The sequence below is a fragment of the Telopea speciosissima genome, chromosome 10, assembly GCF_018873765.1.
Source record: "Telopea speciosissima isolate NSW1024214 ecotype Mountain lineage chromosome 10, Tspe_v1, whole genome shotgun sequence".
Lineage (NCBI taxonomy): Eukaryota > Viridiplantae > Streptophyta > Magnoliopsida > Proteales > Proteaceae > Telopea > Telopea speciosissima.
This window is the reverse complement of record NC_057925.1, coordinates 48067306-48088456: the sequence shown is the minus strand read 5'-3', so window position 1 is coordinate 48088456 and position 21151 is coordinate 48067306. Positions and strand designations below refer to the sequence as shown.

The window sequence follows — 21151 nt, the reverse complement described above, 5'->3', positions numbered from 1 at the left end:
TTTAAGTTAGTATAAGAATGTGATTACGAATCCTTTTTAAGTCAGTTCAGCAAATTTATTGTATACATCTCCCCATCAATTGGACATGTTTGGAGCAAAGAGTTCTGAGTTTTTTCAAGAGTTTTGGAGCTGTTGAGCTGTGCATATGGGATTAGTATCCCAGATCTGATTTCTTCCTTTTTATTCTAATCTGTACTCTTATCAGTTGCAATCTTACCCTCTTCTCTTCTACTATTCTTTTACTTCTTCTTACCTCTTATTTCTCTTGCTTCCACACCAAGTGGAGCCTGTTTCTGGTTAAACTTTCAGATGTGATCATCTTCCTTATTCTAGTTCTGTTTCATCCAATATTTGTCCCTACTCTATCCTATTGATTCTACATAGATACTGGTATAATTGTAGTTCTTGTTTCGGGAATTTTCATATAAACCTGAACTGCATTACTTTCATTTGTGGATTGTCAATCCCAAGTATCCACTGGTTAAGAACGATTGAAGGAAAAACTTTGCAAGGGTCCACCATGCAATTGTCTCTCTTCTATAAAGATGGTCCATTGTGTAACTTTTCTGTAGTATCAAGGAAGGGTTACTTATTTGGCTTCTTATCTTTTCTCAACTTAATTTCATAAATTTAGAGCAAGGCGCACACACATACGAAGTCCACAATACATGCCCCCCTCTATATGTTGGCTAATATAGATAATACTATTTATAGGAAATACAGGCAACAAATTCAAAAGGAACTGCAAACAGTTTAGTTAATGGCTTGGACACTTCAACAAAACAACAATGATCGAGAAAATCATCCAAATTTGCAAAGAAGACTTACATTTTCCATGTATACTTTTTCTAACGACTGAATTAAATCCTTGGCAGATTGGCCAGCCCTTGGTTTGATTTGACCTCCACCATTCAAACAACCTGTAAAACAAAGTAAATGACAATTATACCAATGCCCAACCTACTGCTTCAGGCAGGAGGACCGACAACTCCTCCTTAAATTCACTAACAATTCATACGAAACACAAATGCAGAAAAAAAAAAAGAAGGGGGAGGGGGAGCATACCAGACGGACATGCCATGACCTCCAAAAAGTGATAATCACACTTCCCAATTTTAATTTTTCTCACAATATTTTGCAGGTTCCGGAAGCCATAACAAAGTGCAAATTTCAGCACTGTTTTCCCTTCCACCTGCATTGGCGTAAATGGTTTAATATGTTAGATACACTTAAGCATCACACACAAATGCTGCCACAAGCTTTGCATGGTGTCAATTCCTTAGATAATAAGCAGTGAATGTGAAGCAGTATCTAAGCACTAATAGCAATGCCAAGAGAGGAAGAATAGCTTGTGATATTCAGGAATTTCAGAATTCCTAGTTTCCCTACGAATCACTGGCTCACTGCTAATCCTATTTCTAATCTACTTTGGAGTTCCATTTGAGTAGCGTTCTGATTTTTAGTTTCTTTCCTATTTTGACTATGTTTATCTGTACCTAGTTCAGGCTGGATTAGGATTCTATAAGTTCATTCTTGTTTGGTTTGGTTCTCTTTATTCTGTCAAGTCCTAGAATTATTAGGAATTTAAGTCCATAGTACATCCTATGTTTCGTTTTTGGGTCATTTTTTGAGTTAAGTCTAGTCATTTATTGGTCAGTTATGTAACCAGTTTGATTACTAGTAGGTTTAGGCTACTTCTAGTCATGTTAGGAGTCATATTTTGAGTGTCCATATATTTATGTAGGCAGCCATTAAGGCACACCAGTTTGATGAATAAAATTTCACTTTTTGTCCCTATGTTCTGTGTGATTCAGAATAGCTTCTGTGAGATGCGTAGAAACCCTTGGTGAGACGCTAAGGCAGGATGGTGGGATTCCAATCTAGTTCCAAGTGAGATGCTTGGTTCATATCAACCTTTCTGTCTAACATTCTTCCTCAATCTATCTATCATCAAATCAGGTAAGGAACCTCATAATTCTGTTCTGTTCCTGGTATATATATTCAGTTTTCATTCATATTCTATCATGGGATTCTCTGTTTCATAGCGAGACAGTGGGTACATCTCAAATTTCAATTCTGCCTTCAATTTCAGCAACCGGATTGCACTCCAAGCATGGTTCTTAATCATGGGTTCAAGCCCACCCGAGAAAAAACCATAGGTCGAATTGGGATCAGTTCAGGTTTCGATTCATTTCGATGGTTTTCGACCATGGGTATAAAATCACTCAAGTCGAGCGAAACCTGACTGTTTCAACTGGTTTCGACAGAGAACTCAAGGTGCCGCAAGTTTCGACACAGGGGAGGAGGTTTTTGCCAAAAACGCATTTTGTGCCCAAATCACTTCATTGATCAACACTCTTTTGCATTCTCATACGCATTCAACTCTTCTACACCTTCGATTTGTTGATTAGAGCTTGAAGATAAATTTTTTTTACCCCAAATCAAATTTTTGGAAGAATTAGTATATAGACATGGCAGTTTTGTTTCAGTTTTTTATATATTAGATAGAATGGGCCGATCTAAGACTTCACGGAATCGGATTATAATTGTAGTTTTCCTAACCTAATGAATGTTTGATTGTTTTAATTGCATACTTACATTTCCGGTAGCTAAATTATATGTAGTCGATGTTTATAATAGGGGCCAGGGCTAGTGTACAGCAACATTCAGCGTACACTAGCAAACTTGAGTCCAAACCACAAGTACTATTTTGGTGGTTTTTTTGTGAAACTAATTCATGGATAGGTGTAAATGGTAAAAATAGCCAGCACAAAAAAAAAATTCAGGTAAAAAAAATCATTTTTTGGGGTTCCAAACCTAGGTTCCAAATTTAGCCCCAAAAAAATCCCAGGTATCTCAGTTTCGGGCAGGGTTGAAACCAGCCTCAAAACCGAAACTAAGAACCTCGACTCCAAGTATACCCACGGTTCATTTTTTTTATACTGTTATTGCTTGGGTTAAATCCAATTGTTTCACTTGCTGGAATCTTTAGACTATGCCCTTGTTTTGAGAGAGCTTACTGTTTTGTTTCAGATTTAATCTCTGGTTCTAATCTATTAACATTTCTAGGTACTTGCTGCTGTTGCCTAATCTGGTTACATTCTAACTGTTTTGAGATCAATCCACCTTCACTGATATCAGCTGATGCAGTGTAAGGCCAGTCCAAACAAGGCCCCTTAATGGACCACATGGGTTTGGTTATAGGCAGCCCAAACCAAGGCTTATTCTGGCCATCAATTTGACTCCTAGACAATCCCACACTTGAGCCCATATATGGGTTATTATTAAACCCACTGATCCAGCTTTATTGGCCCTCAAAATAGCCATCAACCAGCAATATTTGAAGTGGATTTACCAGCTTTCATGGGGCCCAGCCAGGCAGTTGTGTGGAGTTTATGCTGGAGAGATTGTGGGAGGATTCTATGAAGATATTCTGACAGTTATGTGGGCCCCAGGGAGGCGATGCTGAGATTTTCAAGATCTATATCTAGTTTCTATTTTGATATTTCTTTGTAATTGCTAAGAAGATGTTAGTTAGGTAGTCTCGATTTTCAGATTCTCTTTTTAGAAAGTAGTTCTTTCATCGTAATAGCAATCTAGGAGTTTCTTTGGCTGTCCAGCTCCCCACGAATGGAGAGTCTTACTTTGTAATTGTTTACTTAATAATAATTATTTGCTTTATTTAATAAATAGAAGAAAAGGACACCTCTATGGGTTTTGGATGTTGAAAGAATGGGCTTTGCCTTGTGCACTGAGTAAGTCAGTTGCTGTTGGAGACGGTGTATGGTGAAAGGCCCTTCCCTATCCCTCCTCCTCCTCCTTCCTATCTTTTCTTTTGTTTTCAATAGTAATTCTGATTCAGTAAAGTCCAGCAGCCATTCTTCATTACTGTGGCTCACACCAGGTAACAACAGTGCTGATTGATTGTCATTTAACTGATTATTATTGCTCTTCAATCCACTAATCTGTTCTGAAATTTATACAGCCTGTTTAGGGCATACGATAGGGTTTTTCTGATAGCAACATGTTTTGACCTTTAGTCTTTAATTCCAGAAAACCGATTGACTTGAGGTTTTGATATGTTATTCTTCCCCTAGTCTGTTTCCTTCGATCCAGATCTGAAGACCATCAGATTGCTGGATTTTAGGTTATAATAAATTTCCTTTACTTTCTAATTTCTGTTACCCTACTTTCTAATTTCTGTTTCAGCTTTATTTCTCCCCATCCCCCCATTGGATGAACCTGAATTTCTCAGCATTAATTCAGCCTAGCAAGACCCTCCTCCTACTATAATATCAGCCCCATCCATTGGTTTGGTTTTGACTTATTAACTCGTCGATATCCTGTCCATACATTCTGTTGTTTTGGTTACTGCGATTCTGGAATTCTGTAGGTTTGTTAGTGTTGACCAGTTTCAGCCTATCATCCTACATCAGTTCTCAGTTTTAGAGAGTTATCTTCAAGTGGGACTCTTTTGTAACTTGGAAACTGAACGTTTGATGGGTTTCAATAACTGTTCTTTAGTTCTGCTAATAGAATAGAAAGTAATCCATTGCATCTTGAAGTGCATCTGATATCCTGATCTTGGTTTATTGAACTTCTTTGATTCTAGCCATTAACTCTTCCCTGTAGTTCTAGTTTATTACTGTGCTTCTGATACTAAACCTTTAGGCTTCTAGAAACCCATCAGAATGTCTAAACATAAATTAGTGAGTTTCTCCAGGATAAGCTACACGACCTGGGATCTCATAAACAGCAGACCACTGGAATCCTTTTGAAGTAGAACATTAAGCGACCATAAAAGTTAGATGACAAGATACATTCTTACTTTCTTAGAATAGCAATTCTGGAATTCTATTCCGGTCATTATTCCAGAATTGCAAAATTGGGTCCAACTGAGGCATGTCCCTCAGAACCATAGAATTAACCTTCAGCCGAATTCTGACTCATGAGAATTTGGGGTGTAATTCTCTAACTATTTTATTTATTTACTGTTATTCAGTGTAATTCTGGAAGCAACCCACCAGAATCCACCCAAATTGTTCCTCCAAACACCATATGTTCTGAGAAATATTTACCATAAAAAAAGAGAGGGAAAACGGAGTCTTTGTCTAAAGAAAAAAAAATGTGGGCTCACCCATGATCGCTAATTAGCACCATTAAGCCATTGGTGGATTAGAGTTTTCAATTCATGCAAACAGGTCAATACAATGTCCCAATCTAGAAAGAAAGGAAATGATAACTTACTTCTAGATTCACTTCTCGAAAATCTGAATTGCGCACTGTTTTGAAGTCAAGAGGACCTTCAATTTCTTTTTGAAAGAGCACTTTAGCAGCATGGCGAAAAATTGTTTCTGCATATCCACCAGAGCTTCCATTGACCCCATAAATATGTCCTCCTTCATCAACATTTGTTAGTCTGCATGTATCATTTCAGTACAGCATATTAGTGAGGACTGAATTCAAGACACATGAAGAGAACTATAATAGGATGATGAATTTCTTACAGTCTGTCTAGAGGAAGCTCTTCCAAGGCCTTGAAATCCACAGATTTTAACTGCAGCAGTAAATAAACGGAACCATTCAATACCATGCTAAGATAACATACCATGACAGTGGCTATATAACAAAAAATATTGAAATTTACCTGTATCAATTCCAAAACCTCTCCAGTTGTCAAAACTGAATCTACCTCTGTAATCCTCAGGCCTGCATCGTCAGGGCCAGCTTCTCCTTGAGGCTCCACTGAAAAAACAAAATCATCCCTAGCAGCTTCAAGCTTCTTATCATAACATGGCATCACAGTCACATGGTAGACATTGTCCGGCCTATCAAACATGAAAGGATTTGAGTTATTGAAGAATATAAAACTCAATTCAACTCAACTAAGCTTCATCCAAACTAAATGGGGGCTATCAAATGATATCAAGAGAGAATATAAAAGCACCCATTCAACACAATGCTAAGCTGTCTGTATCAAGTTTTGGCTTAGCTCACACACAATATCTGATGACAGAATATAAAGAGCCACAAGCAACCACCGGGGAGTGGGGGAGTGAGGAATTCCTAAAGGAAAGCCATTCATACAGAAGCAGGGAAAGAGATGGATAACAGCATTTACTCGAGGATCACAGAAACATATTGCATCAGGAGTTCACCACATCATATGCACTGGTGATATAGTGCAACTTTGATTCCAATGAATTGTCATTCATGCAATAGTTGAAAAATTAATTGTTAAAAAGAATAAACTCCAATAGATTTATCAGTCAGTTGAATTACCTGTTTGAACGATTCTTGTGCAATATATCTAAAAATAAAGGAGGATGAACAGACATCCAACAAACATGTCTGAAGAATAATAGTCCGAAGAATAATAGTCCAATAACTGTCTAGATACTATGTTATATGACATTATAACCATTTTCTTTCTTTAAATAAATAAGATGTTACTGGAGCTACAACTGGCCCAAGGACATAAGAGTTTGGACTCTGAAACATATTACAACCAAATCATTAAACTGAATTGAAGGGAGTGATCACCTGTTTCAGCATAGTCCGCCAGATATTCTTTTGGAATAAATTCCCCAGAGATAGATTGTTACATCCCTATAGTTTTTCGATAGAATACATAAAAGTTTCTTGAAAATAAACTTCTGTTGATGATTGCTTATGGAAATACCACGTCCTTTACTGCCATTGTGCAATAGCCTAACATTGTTCATAAAATCCTAGAATTCCTCTAATTCCAGATGGGTCTATATTTTCACTAGTTGGTATGCCATCTCATAAAGATGGTTGCACTGGGGAACTGTCAGAGTAATGGTGGAAGAATCTTCCATCTCATGGCATTAACACAAATATCAGGTAGGGCCACATTCAGATAAGAATAAGCTGGTCTCTGAAATATCAAAAGAAAGTTTGGCAAACTACAGGAGGAGTAATTGAAAGATAAGAAATCAGCAAGTACAGCTCAAGTTTAGTTATTCGAAGAACGCTAGAACACACATAGAAGGCATCTCAAGCGCAGAGGTCACTTCTTCAAAAGCGGCTACCAAAGGGCTAGAAGCCCATATCAAACTTCACATACACGATATTTCTACTTAAAAATTTCAAGTAAATAAAATCTAATTAAAAATCCCAATATACAGGTTTTTTCTTCTTTTTTCCATGAATACTAATATATACCTTCAAAACTAAACAACGTACATGCGATATTTTCAAGAACACTATATAACTGAAGAATCTCTAGTTCGATGCCCCAACAATTAAACAATTGAGGAATCCATGGCCCTCTCAGTGTCTTCTTTTTCTTGGCCACTTCTTGAAGTCCTGCACCTCTAGAAAACTAATATCCTTTTGGCTTGAATGATTGTCATTTGATAGTCATATTATTACAGAGAATGCAATCTCAAGAAGGAATAATGCAGTCCCAGTTACAAAATTGCTCTTATTTTGATGTCTATGTGGTATGGGCTTTTAACTATAATGGACTGTATTATAAAGCCCAAAATTTAAGGTTTAACGAGTGTACAAGAATTAATATTTTAATTTAGTATTCTAGTGAGTGAGGCCCTCTTCTAGATTTGTCCTTCGGTAATAGTCTTGAGGGCTAAGTAATTTAATCTAGAAAGCTTTACTGTCTCTGATCTCTTTGCTAGGAAGTTTCTATTTTTTATTTAGTCCTAGAGTTTTCTTTCTTTCTTTCTAGGTAGGTTTTTTCTTTCCCGTATCCCTGTTTTCTAAATAAATGGAACCCCTTCCCTACTATTGAGATGAATTTAGGAAATAGAGTTTTATTTACAAAAGTGTGTGTGTGTGGAACTCTCAGCTACTTGTATTTTCGCTCGTTATTTCTCTCTCTCTCCCTAGTGGGCAAGCCTTGGCACAACGGTTAAGCTGTGCTATTGCCCCCTCCCTACATAGGAGTGGCTGTTGTTAGGGACTGGCGAGGTTGCAGAAAGAGGTGGGTGGGGTTGCAGGGGCGGAAAGTTGCAGAGGGAGAGGAGGAAGAAGTAGGGTTACGACAACACAGAGCAGAGGAGGTGGGGTTGGGTGGGGTGGGGCTGGGCTTGGCAGGGGCGGGTTACAAGGCTGGGCGGAAAAGCAAGGGGTGGGGTGGGGATGCGCGGCAGGGCGGACGTTGGGGGAGAAACAGAGGGGGTTGGTGATCATGTAGAGAAGAGGATGGTGGGGCTGGGCAGCGGTGGTAAAAGTAAAGGTAATGGTGGCGATGATGGTGCTGCTGACAGTTTATAATTAGAAACATGAAATATAGGTACCACAAATACAATTACTCAAATGTTGGGTACCCCAAGTGTCATTTACCCAAATATAAAATAAGGACTGGACAAATTAGATTTATTTTAGGAGTAGCTCCAACACATGATAAGTCGCGAGAAAGCTGTTTGAAGTGGCATGGACATTTGCAAGAAGGCCTTTGAATGGTCCAATACGGAGGGGTGATTTGATTCAGGTTGAAAGGGCAAAAAAAGCCAGGAGGCCTAAAATAACACTAGGAAAAGTGAGGAAAGACAAGCATAGTTTAGAACTAGTACCAAGTAAGCCTTTGGATAAAGCTGATTGGAGAAAAGGATTCATGTAACCGGCCCCATTTAGTTGGGATAAGGTCGAGTTGAGTTGAGTTTCTTTTCAGGCTATTCTTTGTACCCGTATCTTTTAAAAGTAAGTTTTTCTTTCACTTTCATTAAATTAGTGGAAAAGATAAAAGAATCCCTGTTAAGTGATTCTAAGCTTCAAAATGATGTTGATATCCCTAGGAAGGACATTCCATAGTATATTACACTTTTATCCAGCAAAACTGAAGAGCTTAGTTGATGCAGGACAAGACTACCTTCAAAACGAAGGATGGTCTCTATGAATGGTTGGTTATGATGCACCTGGCACATTTATGAGGATTATGAAACAGGTGCTTAGACCATTCAATGGTAAATTTCTGGTGGTTTACTTTGATGACATTCTCATTCATAGTAAATCACAGGCTGAACACTTAGATCACTTGCGACAAGTATTTCAAGCATCAACAAGAAAAGCTCTATGCTAACTTAAAGAAGTGTACCTTCATGAGTGATCAAGTCATATTCCTAGGATTCATTGTTTCAAAAGCAGGAGTGTCTGCTGATCTTGAAAAGGTTAAAGCCATTGTAGAGTGGCCTGAACCAAAAAGCATTCATGATGTGCGAAGATTTCATGGCTTAGCTACCTTCTATAAGAGGTTCATTTACCAATTCAGCACAATCATGGCCCCAATCACTGACTGCATTAAACAGAAAGAATTTGATGCTTGGTCTTTTGGTGCTTGGAGCACCTTTTCTCTCTCTTCCTCTTTTCTTCTCTTCTTCTCTTCTTCTACCTTCATCTTCTCCTTTCCTCCTCCTTTACTTTTCCTGATCCCCCATTATCTGGTATCAAAGCCCAAACCTGGGTGAATCTCTCTCTCTCTCGGATTCTTCTCCCTTCAGTCTCTCTTCCCTCTTATCTTTCTTCTTCTATCTAAGTTCTCTTATCTTGTTCCTTTCCCTGTTCTAGAAACCCCAAGCCAGAACTCCAAAATATTCATATACAACTACCTTATCCTCTTTACCATAACATCCATTGAACCCCTTTAACGACACGATTGCAATAACCAATCGTTCCATATTATTCCATCTTATCCCAAGTTGGAATGACGAACAACACCGGAGATGCTGCAACAGTAATGGTGTATGACTTCGACATTCCACTCAACAATATTGAGAGGGCGTGCTGTTTCAAGATTTCATCTCCTTTACTCGTGACCAGAGCTTTTGAACGGCATGGATGTGCAGCAGATGGACTAGTTTCCCGAGTTTATCCAAACTCGAGGTCGAGTTTTTTGTAAAGCAAGGGAGAGTTGATGCAGGACATTTGGGGGCTGCTCCTACTAGCCCTAGCCCAGGCCCAATTAGATACTCCAAGGGATACCATCTCAGGCCCAAGCCCTACCAGCCCTGCATTTAGTTTTTATTTCAGTTATTGCTGTAGAGGTAGTTATTAGAGGACAGTTATTGCTGTAGAAGTCGTTGTTAGGGAGTTATTTTCTGTAATTTTTTTGATTTTGAGTTTTTAAAAGACTGTATTTTGAGAAGGAATGGGGAACAGAATTGAATAATGGAAAGAATGAATTGAATTTCTGGCAGTGTGCGTGTGCACTCTCCTCCCCCCCCCCCTTCCTTTTTCTTCTTCTTCTCACGGCTTCTTCTCTTTTCCCCCTGCATTTCTGATTTTCCCTCTCTTCTTCTTATTCTTCTTCTACTGCTTCTTCTTCTCACGGTTTTTCCTCTTCCCCCTGCAATTCTGATTTTCTTCCTGGATTCTCTTTCTTCCTTACCCCTTCCCTCATTATTAGTATTATTTTTTTCCCCTTTTCAAACCTAAAGTATTTACAACCTCAACCTACTTCAAAGTGAAGAGGGGCTACATAGAGTAATTGTGATAGGGAATCTCATAGCTACAATTGTAACATTAAAAAATAAGTTAATGAGAACCTCAGAATACAAAGCCTCCAAACCAATTTCCACTCCAGCTGGAAAACCATTTCTAATCATAAAATCTTTTAGGGTAAATTACACGTCACCCCCTGGTTTTCAATCAAAACTCAGATCACCCCCTGGTTTAGACCCCAATATGAAAAATTAGTCCCTAACGTTAGTTTTATGCTGTTAAGTGATGATGTCAGCCAATTAAATAACTTTAAATCCCTAAACTACCCTTGACCAGTGTTGATTTACTATTTTACCCTTGTAATTAAAAAACCCCAAATTCATCCTCTTCCTCACACCACTCTCTTCCTCCCATGACCTGCAACTCAATCTCAAGCAGAAGAGTCGCCGGAGAGAAGAAAGAGAAGAAATTGTGACAGAGACATCGCCGTTGCAGCAATGGTGGTTGTGATTTGGCAGCCGCGGTGATGGAAGCTTCCCAAATGGTAGAGGCGACGAAGACATCAGAAATTGTGACGGAGACATCGCGTTGTCAAGTTCCTTACATCTATGGCTCAATTGGGTTGTGCACAGCTTCTGCTGGATCAAGGTTAGGTGTTTGCTCATGTCCTACCGGGTTTCGCAGCATCAATCAAGATAGCAGACAAGGTTGCTTGCCATCAAATCAATCTCATTCCTTGGCTTCTCCTTGTAATTCTAATTCATCAAGAAATGGCACCGGTGGTGCTCAATCGAATTCATCGACAACAGTATTGTACACAAGTCTAGGTGCCGGCTTGAACTACTTCGAAAATATTTTCTCAGATCCAATTAAGTATGTGAATTTTTCTTACTGCCAACATCTCTGCTCAAACTGTACTTGTTGGGGATTTTTCTATTCCAATTCCTCTGGTTCTTGTTTTCTGCTTGAAAATCAAATGGGCTCCTTATTCATACCCCAAACTAGAAGTGATTATTCATCTGGATACATTAAGGTGATGGTTAGATCATCTTTGATGGGCACAGATGGGAATACATCTGGAAACCAGAGCTCAAAAGCTTTTCCAATGGTTGCTCTGGAGGTTCCTCATGTAGGCGGAGATGGGTAACCAGAACCTTCTATGTCTGCATCTTTGGTCGGCTCTCGAATCGTTCCGGGAAACACCATCGATTGCAGGTGCCACCACCACAAGAGCTACAACAGCAAAACCGTAATACTGTCCGCCTGCGCTGACAACTCCTGCTACGATTCTGATCGAACCCAGGTAGTCGATCATCTTCTCTTCAATTACGTTCACTTCTCTAGACCCAATTTCCCCAATATAGATTCAACGATTGTGACGATTTTGAAAACCCTAAATCCCTATCTCATCCTAACCCTCTCATCACGGATTGCTCAGCTCTAGGGCATTTTATTTGTTCCTCTCCCCCTCCCCTGGTTTTGAAACTCTATGTAATGCGATCAAAGTTTGCCGAGAAGGAATTCCGGTTTGAAGTGATTTGTTAATGTTCCCAGCGGCGGTGGTGGTGCTGCCAGCGGAGTTGCAGGAAAGGGTGGGGTATTTTAGGTAGAAGATGAAGGAAGGGTAGTATTGTAAATTTAATTTTAATGTTTTAGTACAAGGGTAAAATAGTCCTTTCATACCAATAACTAACAGCAGACTAACACCGTTACTGTAGAGGGGGTGATTTGAATTTTTTCAAAAACCAGGGGGTGATCTGAGTTTCGATTGAAAACCAGGGGGTGACGTGTAATTTACCCAAATTAATATGAAATTATAGTACATGGAGCAGGGAGATGGAAGATAAAGACCTAACTTGAAACCCATTTTTTTGCAAATGTGATGTTTAATGGTAGCCCCAATTGCTTGTTGGGGGCTCTTCACGGAGGAAATATAGGGCAGAATATAAGATCCAAGTGTTTTTTCAGCATAACAGACCCAACCTGAAAGCAAAAATTATCACTACATCAGAGCATCTCATGACACAAATCAGATATAATCTAAATTCAAATCACTTGGCAACTGTCCAGTTATATAAGTTTAATATATAAATTTGATATTTGAAACTGTACAAAATTCTGAGGCATATCTTTTGCTCATAGTACAAAAGCAGTTGAGAAGAACTTGAAGAACTTTCTTTTCTTGGATAAGCAAAGCACTAGGACTATGATTATTGAGATGACAATCACACACAACTAAGAAATCATTCCAGGCTCTAGCCCATATCTCAATTGGCTGACGCACTTTAGCACAACACCATGTCACATACACAAGACATTAAAAAGTAGTCTCGGTAAAACATCAGAGGAAAATGAAGACTTACGTCCAGGTTCCAACTGTGATTTTCTAGGTCCTTTCACATTTCCACTCACATTGAGTGAAGTGTCTGCGGAATTACTTTCAACTGTGATTCTCTAGGTCCCTTCACATTCCCACTCACATTGAAGTGAAATGTTTGTGGAACAGGCATTGCACAGAAATGCATATAATTAATTAAATTAGTTTTACAATCTGCATAATACACCATATGCTAACAATAAGAATTCTTCCCAATAGCATAGCAGCTCCATTCCCATTTTTACACCTTCGCTTACTCTTAAGTATGTGTTTCGAGCATGTTTTGAAGTATTGTGATCGTATTGGGTGGATCACCCGATCTGGATCGGGATCGGCGGTCACCAATACGAGTTTTGGGCCGAGTAACAAAAATAACACAAGAATTGGACAGATCAGGTGTGGATTGCTTGGGTCGTTGGATCAGCCGATACAGAGCCCTGCAGATTTCCAGCAAGTAAAAACACAAAGAACAAATTAAGGTTACATTTTTAATCATTTTATCCCCAAGTCTAAGATGTTGGAGAATGAATTGAGTGGGGCCTTCCCCTTTTCTATTCCGCCAGAGGAGGATAAGATCTTTGCATCCGACCCACACACATATTCTCTGCAACTCAAAAATCTGAAAGTAAAAAACCATCGGAAACCATCTCTCACAATAACTTTCTTTTTTTCCAACTCGCCTCTTAGTAGAGACTATTTGGTTACCGCAATTTCATGGGCTGCATCAGTTTTTTGCTACCCATGAGAGCTTTGTGACTATGGCTGCCAAAAGATCTATGAGCGAGTCAAGGTCAAGCTCTCTCTCTCTCTCACACACAAACAAAAGCTGCTTCTTCTAGGCATCACTTCGCGCCTTCCCCCGGCTACGGTGAGTTAAGAGTTACTAAACGAGAACCACCACATTGGCACATGCGTAATTCACATAAAAATGATCTATCTGAACCATAACAGTTCACACGTAGCATGACCCATGGCACTGCACTCAGCCTCTGCACTCGAACGGGCAACCCCTTAAGTACTAAAGGCTGCTTCTTACTTCTCCATGAAATGGGATTACCGGATACCAAAGTGGATGATTGACTCATTCCATAATACAAATAATCGCAGGAAATCCTTTGATAACTTCATTCTTATGGGGACTAATTCCAATCTGTGAACTTTTACGCAGCAACTTGTTAGTTCAATAAGCCAAGATAGGAATGCTTTCTCCCAGCTTAGTTTTTTTTATTTAATACATCGAGAAGTTCCTCGCGATACACAACCTCCCTCCCGGTGGGACAACCGGTAGTACGATTCAAGGGAATTGGACATTCCTGGAACGCATATACCAAAAACTACAGTACCAAGGGAACCTAACCACAGTAGAGGCTCCTCTCTCCCTTCTTTAGCAAGGTTCGAAAACTCGGGTCTCGGAGCCATCTCGGCCCAGCAAAAAACCGAGTTGGGCCGAGATCTCAGCAAGTTTGTGCAACTTTTTTGTCCGACTCAGAAGCCCATCTCGGTGGGTTTTAGACCTCTTTTGGGTCTAAAAATCGGTATATAGCCTATTTTAGGCCATTTAAACACAATGGCATTATTAGATTTTGCAAAAACAAAGTCCAAATAGGAGTTTCAATTAGTGAGAAAGCAGGACAGACACAGGACAAACAGTCTTATTTATGCCTAATATATTTTCATTCAAAGCAATTTTGACAGCATTCGCGCACACCGAATTAAGTTTGACCGGTAAATAACTCCTTCAATATAAATCAGATTAAAGCAATCTTGGACTTGTTGGAAAGCTTTCAAAACATAGCTTTCCAACAAGTCCAAGATTGCTAAAATCTAATTTATATTGAAAGAGCTATGTACCGGTCAAACTTAATTCGATGTGCACGCATGCTGTCAAAATCGCTCTGAATGAAAATAATTTTTTGGACATCAAAACAAATGAATATTTTACCGCACTTTTGGTTTTTAGCAATGTTTTACCATAATAAGATTTATGGAATTTTTAGATTTGAGAAAAACCCCATCATTAGAAAGTTGAAAATTACACCTATCGCCGAAAATCCAGTTTTTGTTCTTGAACTGGGGGGTTGACTTTTTTTCCTTTTGAAATTTTATTTTTTAACTATTTTTATTGGATTTAAATGGGGGGTATTTGCTTATTTATGAATAATATCTTAAGTAAATGAAATACAAAAGCATTTACTTAATTGATATTAGGCATAAATAAGTGTTTGTCTTCTCTGCCTTGGTTCCTGGCATAGATAGGTGTCTGTATACCAAGAATTTCCAACAAGATCTTGAGATCTGGCACTCATATAAAGGACCTAGATGGGCACTTTCCTATGTCAAACCGAGATCGATCTCGGAGAGATATTGACATTTTAAGTTTAGTAGGCCATCTCGACTCGGGAAATTGGAAAACCGAGATCTCGCGAGATTTCGGACTATGTTCTTTAGTAGCAGTGTTCACTACTGCTGCTATTGTAGATGGGCCTAAATTATGGGTAGGAGGCATGAATATGGGATTTACTTTATCGGATAGTTTGAGTTATTTTAAGTAATTGTTATTTACTTGGTTGTTAAAGATAAGATAGTGTCTTGTCTAATTGAAACTCCTACTACTATATTGGATTAGAGGTTTAATCTAGCACAATACGTATTCTATGTATCTTGTTAGCTAAGATAGAGTTTTATTCTTATGGGGACACTAATATTCCAGCTTTAGTGGAATAGTGTTTCCTATGTTCACTCTATTTTCCTTTCCTATTGTAAGTACATATTTAGTTTCTATTTAAAGGATGCAAGGCCTTAGAGCCCGCCACAGTTTTGATTATTGAATAAGATTGACTTTGCCTTCTTCGAATTCTGTGAGATTCAGAATAGTGTTGTGAGATGCTAAGGTAGGATTGGTGGGATTCCAATCTAGTTCCAGGTGAGATGCTTGGTCCATATCATCCTCCTACTTTTCCATTATTCGTCATTTTGCTCACCATCAAATCAGGTATTATTTTGATTTCTACTATGTTATTGTGCATACCCTACTTGCTAGAATTTCATATTTACCATCGTTTTTATCTAAGATTTCAAATCAAACTTCAGATTCAACAATCATTAGTATTCTAAACACACCCACGGTTTCAAAATTTGATCCTGTTGCTGTTTTCGTAGAGTCCTACTTCAAGTTGGATTCCTAGTCTTACTCTTTATTAATCTCATATTAATACCTTTATATTATTGCTAAAATCTGTTGGTGTTCTGATGCACTTTTGATTACTGTTTTGAGCCCATTAAGACCTGCCATCAGTAGACAATTCAAAAATTCTGTTTTATAGAATCCTAACCCTAATAGGATATCATTATTACTACATATCAAACCATCGGATAATGTAGATGCCAGTTCAACTAAGAACCCACACTACAGCAGGATCAATGTACTGATATTCACAGTCCTTCATGTAACAATTGAATACCCATTCTAGTGGTTGATTCAGTCTTTTGAATGGTTTTCAGTAGATCAGTAACTATCAGGGCAGGACTCTTACTGAAAATGATTGGAATAGAAGATTTTTTAAAAAAATAGGAGGATAATTAGGATTGAGCCTCTCACCCATAGGCATCTCACTGCATCTCACAGCCATTTGAGTCAGAAAAGGCTCAAGCCAATATTTCATTAATCAAATTCGTGTACAAGGCTGTCGGCCCTTACAAACTTATATGGAAGACTCAAAACACTAAAAAGGAAAGCCTTAACCCAATCTTTAAATAATAAGATAACATAAATTGACTAGAAAACTAAAATAAGGAAAGAAGCTGACTCAAACATGACTCTAGCTAAACTAATGAAGTAAATCTCGGTTTCCTACTTTCTACCCATATTTTAGGCTCATTAAATTGGCCAATTACAAAGTAAACCTATGGGATCAAAAGCCCAACACCAACATAACCCAACCCAAAGCTTATTTTCAATAAAATAAACCCGATAGGTGACTTTTCGGCATCATCGGATCAGACTCATATTTTAAGAAGTTGTTCCCCTCTACAAATCAGACATTCGACTAAGGTTTCCCTTCAATCTGAATTGCTAATCATCAGATATTTCATTTCTTCTAGATCTGGTCTTTTTCTCTTTTACTGCAATTCTGGTTATCAACTGAGTTTCTAAACCTAATCCCATAGGCTTCTAGAAACCCATCATTGTATCTCTCTGATCTTTTTCACGGATCTCTGTAAATTGATGTTCAAAAGATGTATTTGAATGAATATGAATCCCTTTTCCCTTTCCTTAAACAATTTTTGGTGAATTTTTCAAAATTTTTATTGACTGATACAAGATTATGTTGAATTGTTGGTCCAATCGGATCGGGATCACTGATGATTGATCTGATCTGCAATCCCGAGTTTTAAAACCTTGGTTTCCAGAATACAATTATGTTCTCAGTGATTTTAAACTTTAAAGTTCTCTCTCTAAAAAGGAATTCATGTCAGTAGCATATCAACGATGTAAAAGTTTGCTTGGTGGTTCATTTTCTTAAACCATCCATTTCTCAACTCTGAAGTATTCAAACTTTTACGTAACATTTTGAAAGTCTAGCAGTGCTTTTGCACTACCAAATCTATGCCCAGATAATGGAGGATGGAGGATGCTTCAGCCATCAAGTTGACAGACGTATTCAAAAAAAATTTAGCCAAAACGCTTCAGCTGGGATCCTGAGAAATCGCTACTATGATTATCAACAGAATCGACTGGGGAAAGAGGATAAACGTAGCCAACCACATGTAGTTTAGATAAGATTTAATGGGTTGAAAATATGGTTCCCACATTACAGCATCAGTTACACTTCTGACAATCATTCTTGACCATCAGTTAAATGAAGCTAATTGGATCAGCTGAGACATGAATTACAAGTTTCAATAAGTCCACACTGCAGCTGATGTCAAATGTAGCTTCCACTTCAAGGACACAATTCTTCCTAACATTTGATGTGATATTTCGCTAATCTTGTCTAAGAGTGACATAATCTAATCAGAACATTTAAGTTTTATCCAATCTAGTTGGTGGGGGCACAGACTAACTGATCAAAATGGTAGCAGGTAGGAGATACCTGGACACGCCGAAGAAATCATTGGGAGGGATGAATTTTGTCCTTCAACATCAGTTAAATGATGATATCTGAACCTTGTAATAAATTCATTACAAGCTTCAACAAGTGCTAAATCTCTACTGCAGCTTGTATCAAATATAGCCTTTACACCCAATGACTTGAAGAAGGTTGTGAGTTTTCCAAAAACCTGAAAATAAGAAAAGAACAGGTGTTTTCAGAAGCACACATTTATGATGATCCACAGATATCCCCCCCCCCTCACAAAGAAAGATGTACAATGCAAGGTAAAATGACCAGAAATTTGAATGTGTTCTTTTCCATGAAAGCAAAGAAAACAATTAGATGTAAGCTGTCACACATTATCTTACCTGAGAAGGAGAAAGACCAAAATGAACAGCTAAAGAAGCCCTTGATTGTGGAGACAGAGAAACAAGAACAGCCTTCCCAGATTCTAGATTAGAAAGGAACTCCTCCAAACTTTGCTTCTCAAGCATAACTGTCTCCGCGGATGTTATGCAGCCACTGTGTTACAGAAGAAAATTACTTTTCAGCCTTAAAATTAGAGGAATATGGTTACAAGCTATATTTAAAGATAAGGGCCTTAAATTTTTTATAAAAAAATGAATGAACTGTGAACCGGTCAGTTAAGAAAAACAGAATAGAGTTGAGGTCATAAAGACAGTAAACATTCTGATTCGCAGTTTCTATTACACTGTTCTCCAGCCCTTTTTCCCTCCCCTTCCCCAATCTGTCTCACTATGAGTTATACTATCTATAACTCCATAAGGTTTAGCAAAGGTTGCCAAGCAGAATGTAAATGTACGAAAAAAATCATTAAGCACCTAAGGGGAGCTTACAATCAAGTCTTTCCTCTTCTTTTTTTTTTTAATGGATGTCCTCCTATTGTGCCTTCCCTTCAATTGGGCAACCCTATTCCTCCAAGGGTAGATGGTTTCATTGGTTCCGCTCCTAGACAAGACACTCACATGGTATAACCTGCAAACAAGGGTTTTCAGCTAACCAAACAGGTTGCCCTCGTATTGAATCTAATACGGAAACTACTCTTCATTGGTTTTCTATTAACAGCCCACATTAGATACGTGATTGTATTTTATCAGGCTTTTTGGAGTGCAGAAGGAGATATTTATCCAATGGCCAAGTGGAATCTTCACTGAGAAGAATTATCTTGTGGACAATGGTTCCTTTTGCAATTTGTTGGAGTATTTGGAAGGAAATTAAACAACCTACAAGGGAAACCAGATAGCTTTGAGAGGGATGTGCAACTTAGTGGGGTTGCTAATAACGGCCAAAACTAGAAAGGAATGCTCAGCATTTCTGCTGGTTGGGGATATGGTTTCCCAGCCCTGATATTGTCATAATGCTTTTGATTAACCTTTATCCCATACTTCAATCTTCTCATATTGCCAGTACTAATACATCACTTTTGTCTCCAGATAAAAAAGCATAAACAAATGCGGTGCATTTTCCCAACTCTGTATTTCAAATACTTGTCAAGGACAAAAATAGCTGAGTAGGTGTAAGTTTTAATTCTTGGCATATATGAGTAGTTCAATATTATGGACAGAGAACTACAACTTTTGTACATTGATTTCGATACCAATCTACAAAACTACGCTACAGAGTGCAACAGTTATATTCTGTTGAAAGGAGAAAAAGAAAATATCTATGAAATCATTTACCTGCATGCTAAGCAATCCTTCAATGAAATTTTAACTGGATCTGTTTGGGATGATTTGATTGGAAGAGCAACCTTCTCTTGGTTCTGTATAATAAGTTAGAGCCAAACAACTGAAGATAGTTAACAACAATTATAGAGGAGAGTGATGGATTTGCAGGACTACTTTCCTTTGCAATCGGTTCAGCATTGAGCGAAAAACTTAGAACAAACTGGAAATATGTGAATACTTCCATTTTTTATTGTAAAACGATGATTAATTAAGGGTAATGGCATATCCCAATGAGTTCGTATCAGCTATGGAACCATATCAAACAGCAGAACATCAAACAACAACAACAACAAACTCAGCTTTATCCCAACTTAATGGGGTCGGCTACATGGATCCAAACAAAACAAGGTAAGAAAAAATAATGAAGAGATGTGAAAAGAGGGAAGAGAAAAAAAATGAAACATGACAAGTGAGAAAATGGAAAATAAAGGAAAAATGAAAGATGAAAGCAAGAGGAAAAGGCATAGCCTTGCAAGTCAGGAGAATCTCAACTAAATGGGATCTACTACATGGATCCTTGCCCTCCAATAGGCTCTATCCGAGGTCATACTTTGTACAAGACCTAGGCTATGCATGTCCTTCCTCACGACTTCTCCTATGGTCATTTTAGGTCTGCCCCTAGCTCTTTTGGCTACTTTAATCGGAATCATATCACTTCTCCTTACTAGGGTGGCCTCCGTTGGACATGACCATACCACCTTAAACAACTCTCTCATAGCTTGTCATTGATCGGGGCAATCCTCAAGTCAGCTCTAATATGTTCATTCCTTACTTTATACTTCCTAGTTTTTTCGCACATCTATCTGAACATCCTAATCTCTGCTGGACAAAGTTTCTCAATAAGATACTTCCTAACTGCCCAACATTCCGCCCCATAGATCATTTATAGCAGGTCGTACAATAATCCTATAAAATTTACCTTTAAGCTTTTAGGCAATACGTTGGTCGCACAGCACTCTGACGCACCTCTCTACTTCATCCATCCCACTTTCATTCTGTGTGAAACATCTTCCTCTATGTTACCTTCTTTATTTAAGATTGACCCCAAATATTTAAAATAGTTGCTTTGCAATATCTCTCTTTCCGCAACTTGCACCATGTTGGTATCATATTTAACATATTTACAGCAGAACATCAAATGTTCACTGAATTGTACATACAACCTCAACTCTCAGAATTAACCCAAAAATAACTCAAAACACTTAATCAGATAAACAAAAACAAATAACTCGGTATCATGTCAGTCTAATTCCTCCCTGTAATTTTCCAGGACTGAAAGAATGATAAACCGAATTAGAACAGTTACCTCTGTTTTATCCTGCTTCGTCGTAGTGTTTGCCTTAAGACCCTTAAGAGAAACAATGCAAGCTTGCGATGGTGCGATAAAGTCATTGAGATCTCCAATCCTTAGAGTTGGCGAGAATTTCTCCGACATTATAACTTTCAAAAAAAATTAAAAAATCTAATACGATAAATAAAAAGGGAAAGGAGGGAAAATTGGATAAATCAGA

At 38.2% G+C, this 21151-nt stretch overlaps 1 protein-coding gene across 2 annotated transcripts in view; it reads right to left on the bottom strand.

The window, feature by feature from the left end:
• LOC122642687 (protein NAR1-like) overlaps positions 1-21151 on the bottom strand; it is a 24348-nt gene extending 3197 nt beyond the window's left edge. The window contains exons 1-11 of one of the 2 annotated variants that reach the window (XM_043836244.1): positions 21127-21151; positions 20947-21080; positions 19593-19675; positions 18261-18414; positions 17893-18079; positions 12279-12405; positions 5648-5828; positions 5508-5557; positions 5248-5419; positions 1066-1192; positions 829-920 (exon numbers count right to left, since the gene is read on the bottom strand). In XM_043836244.1, coding sequence (XP_043692179.1) covers positions 829-920; positions 1066-1192; positions 5248-5419; positions 5508-5557; positions 5648-5828; positions 12279-12405; positions 17893-18079; positions 18261-18414; positions 19593-19675; positions 20947-21075 — 1302 coding nt within the window. In that variant the 5' untranslated portion in view covers positions 21076-21080; positions 21127-21151. The other variant, XM_043836243.1, reaches the window with a different exon arrangement.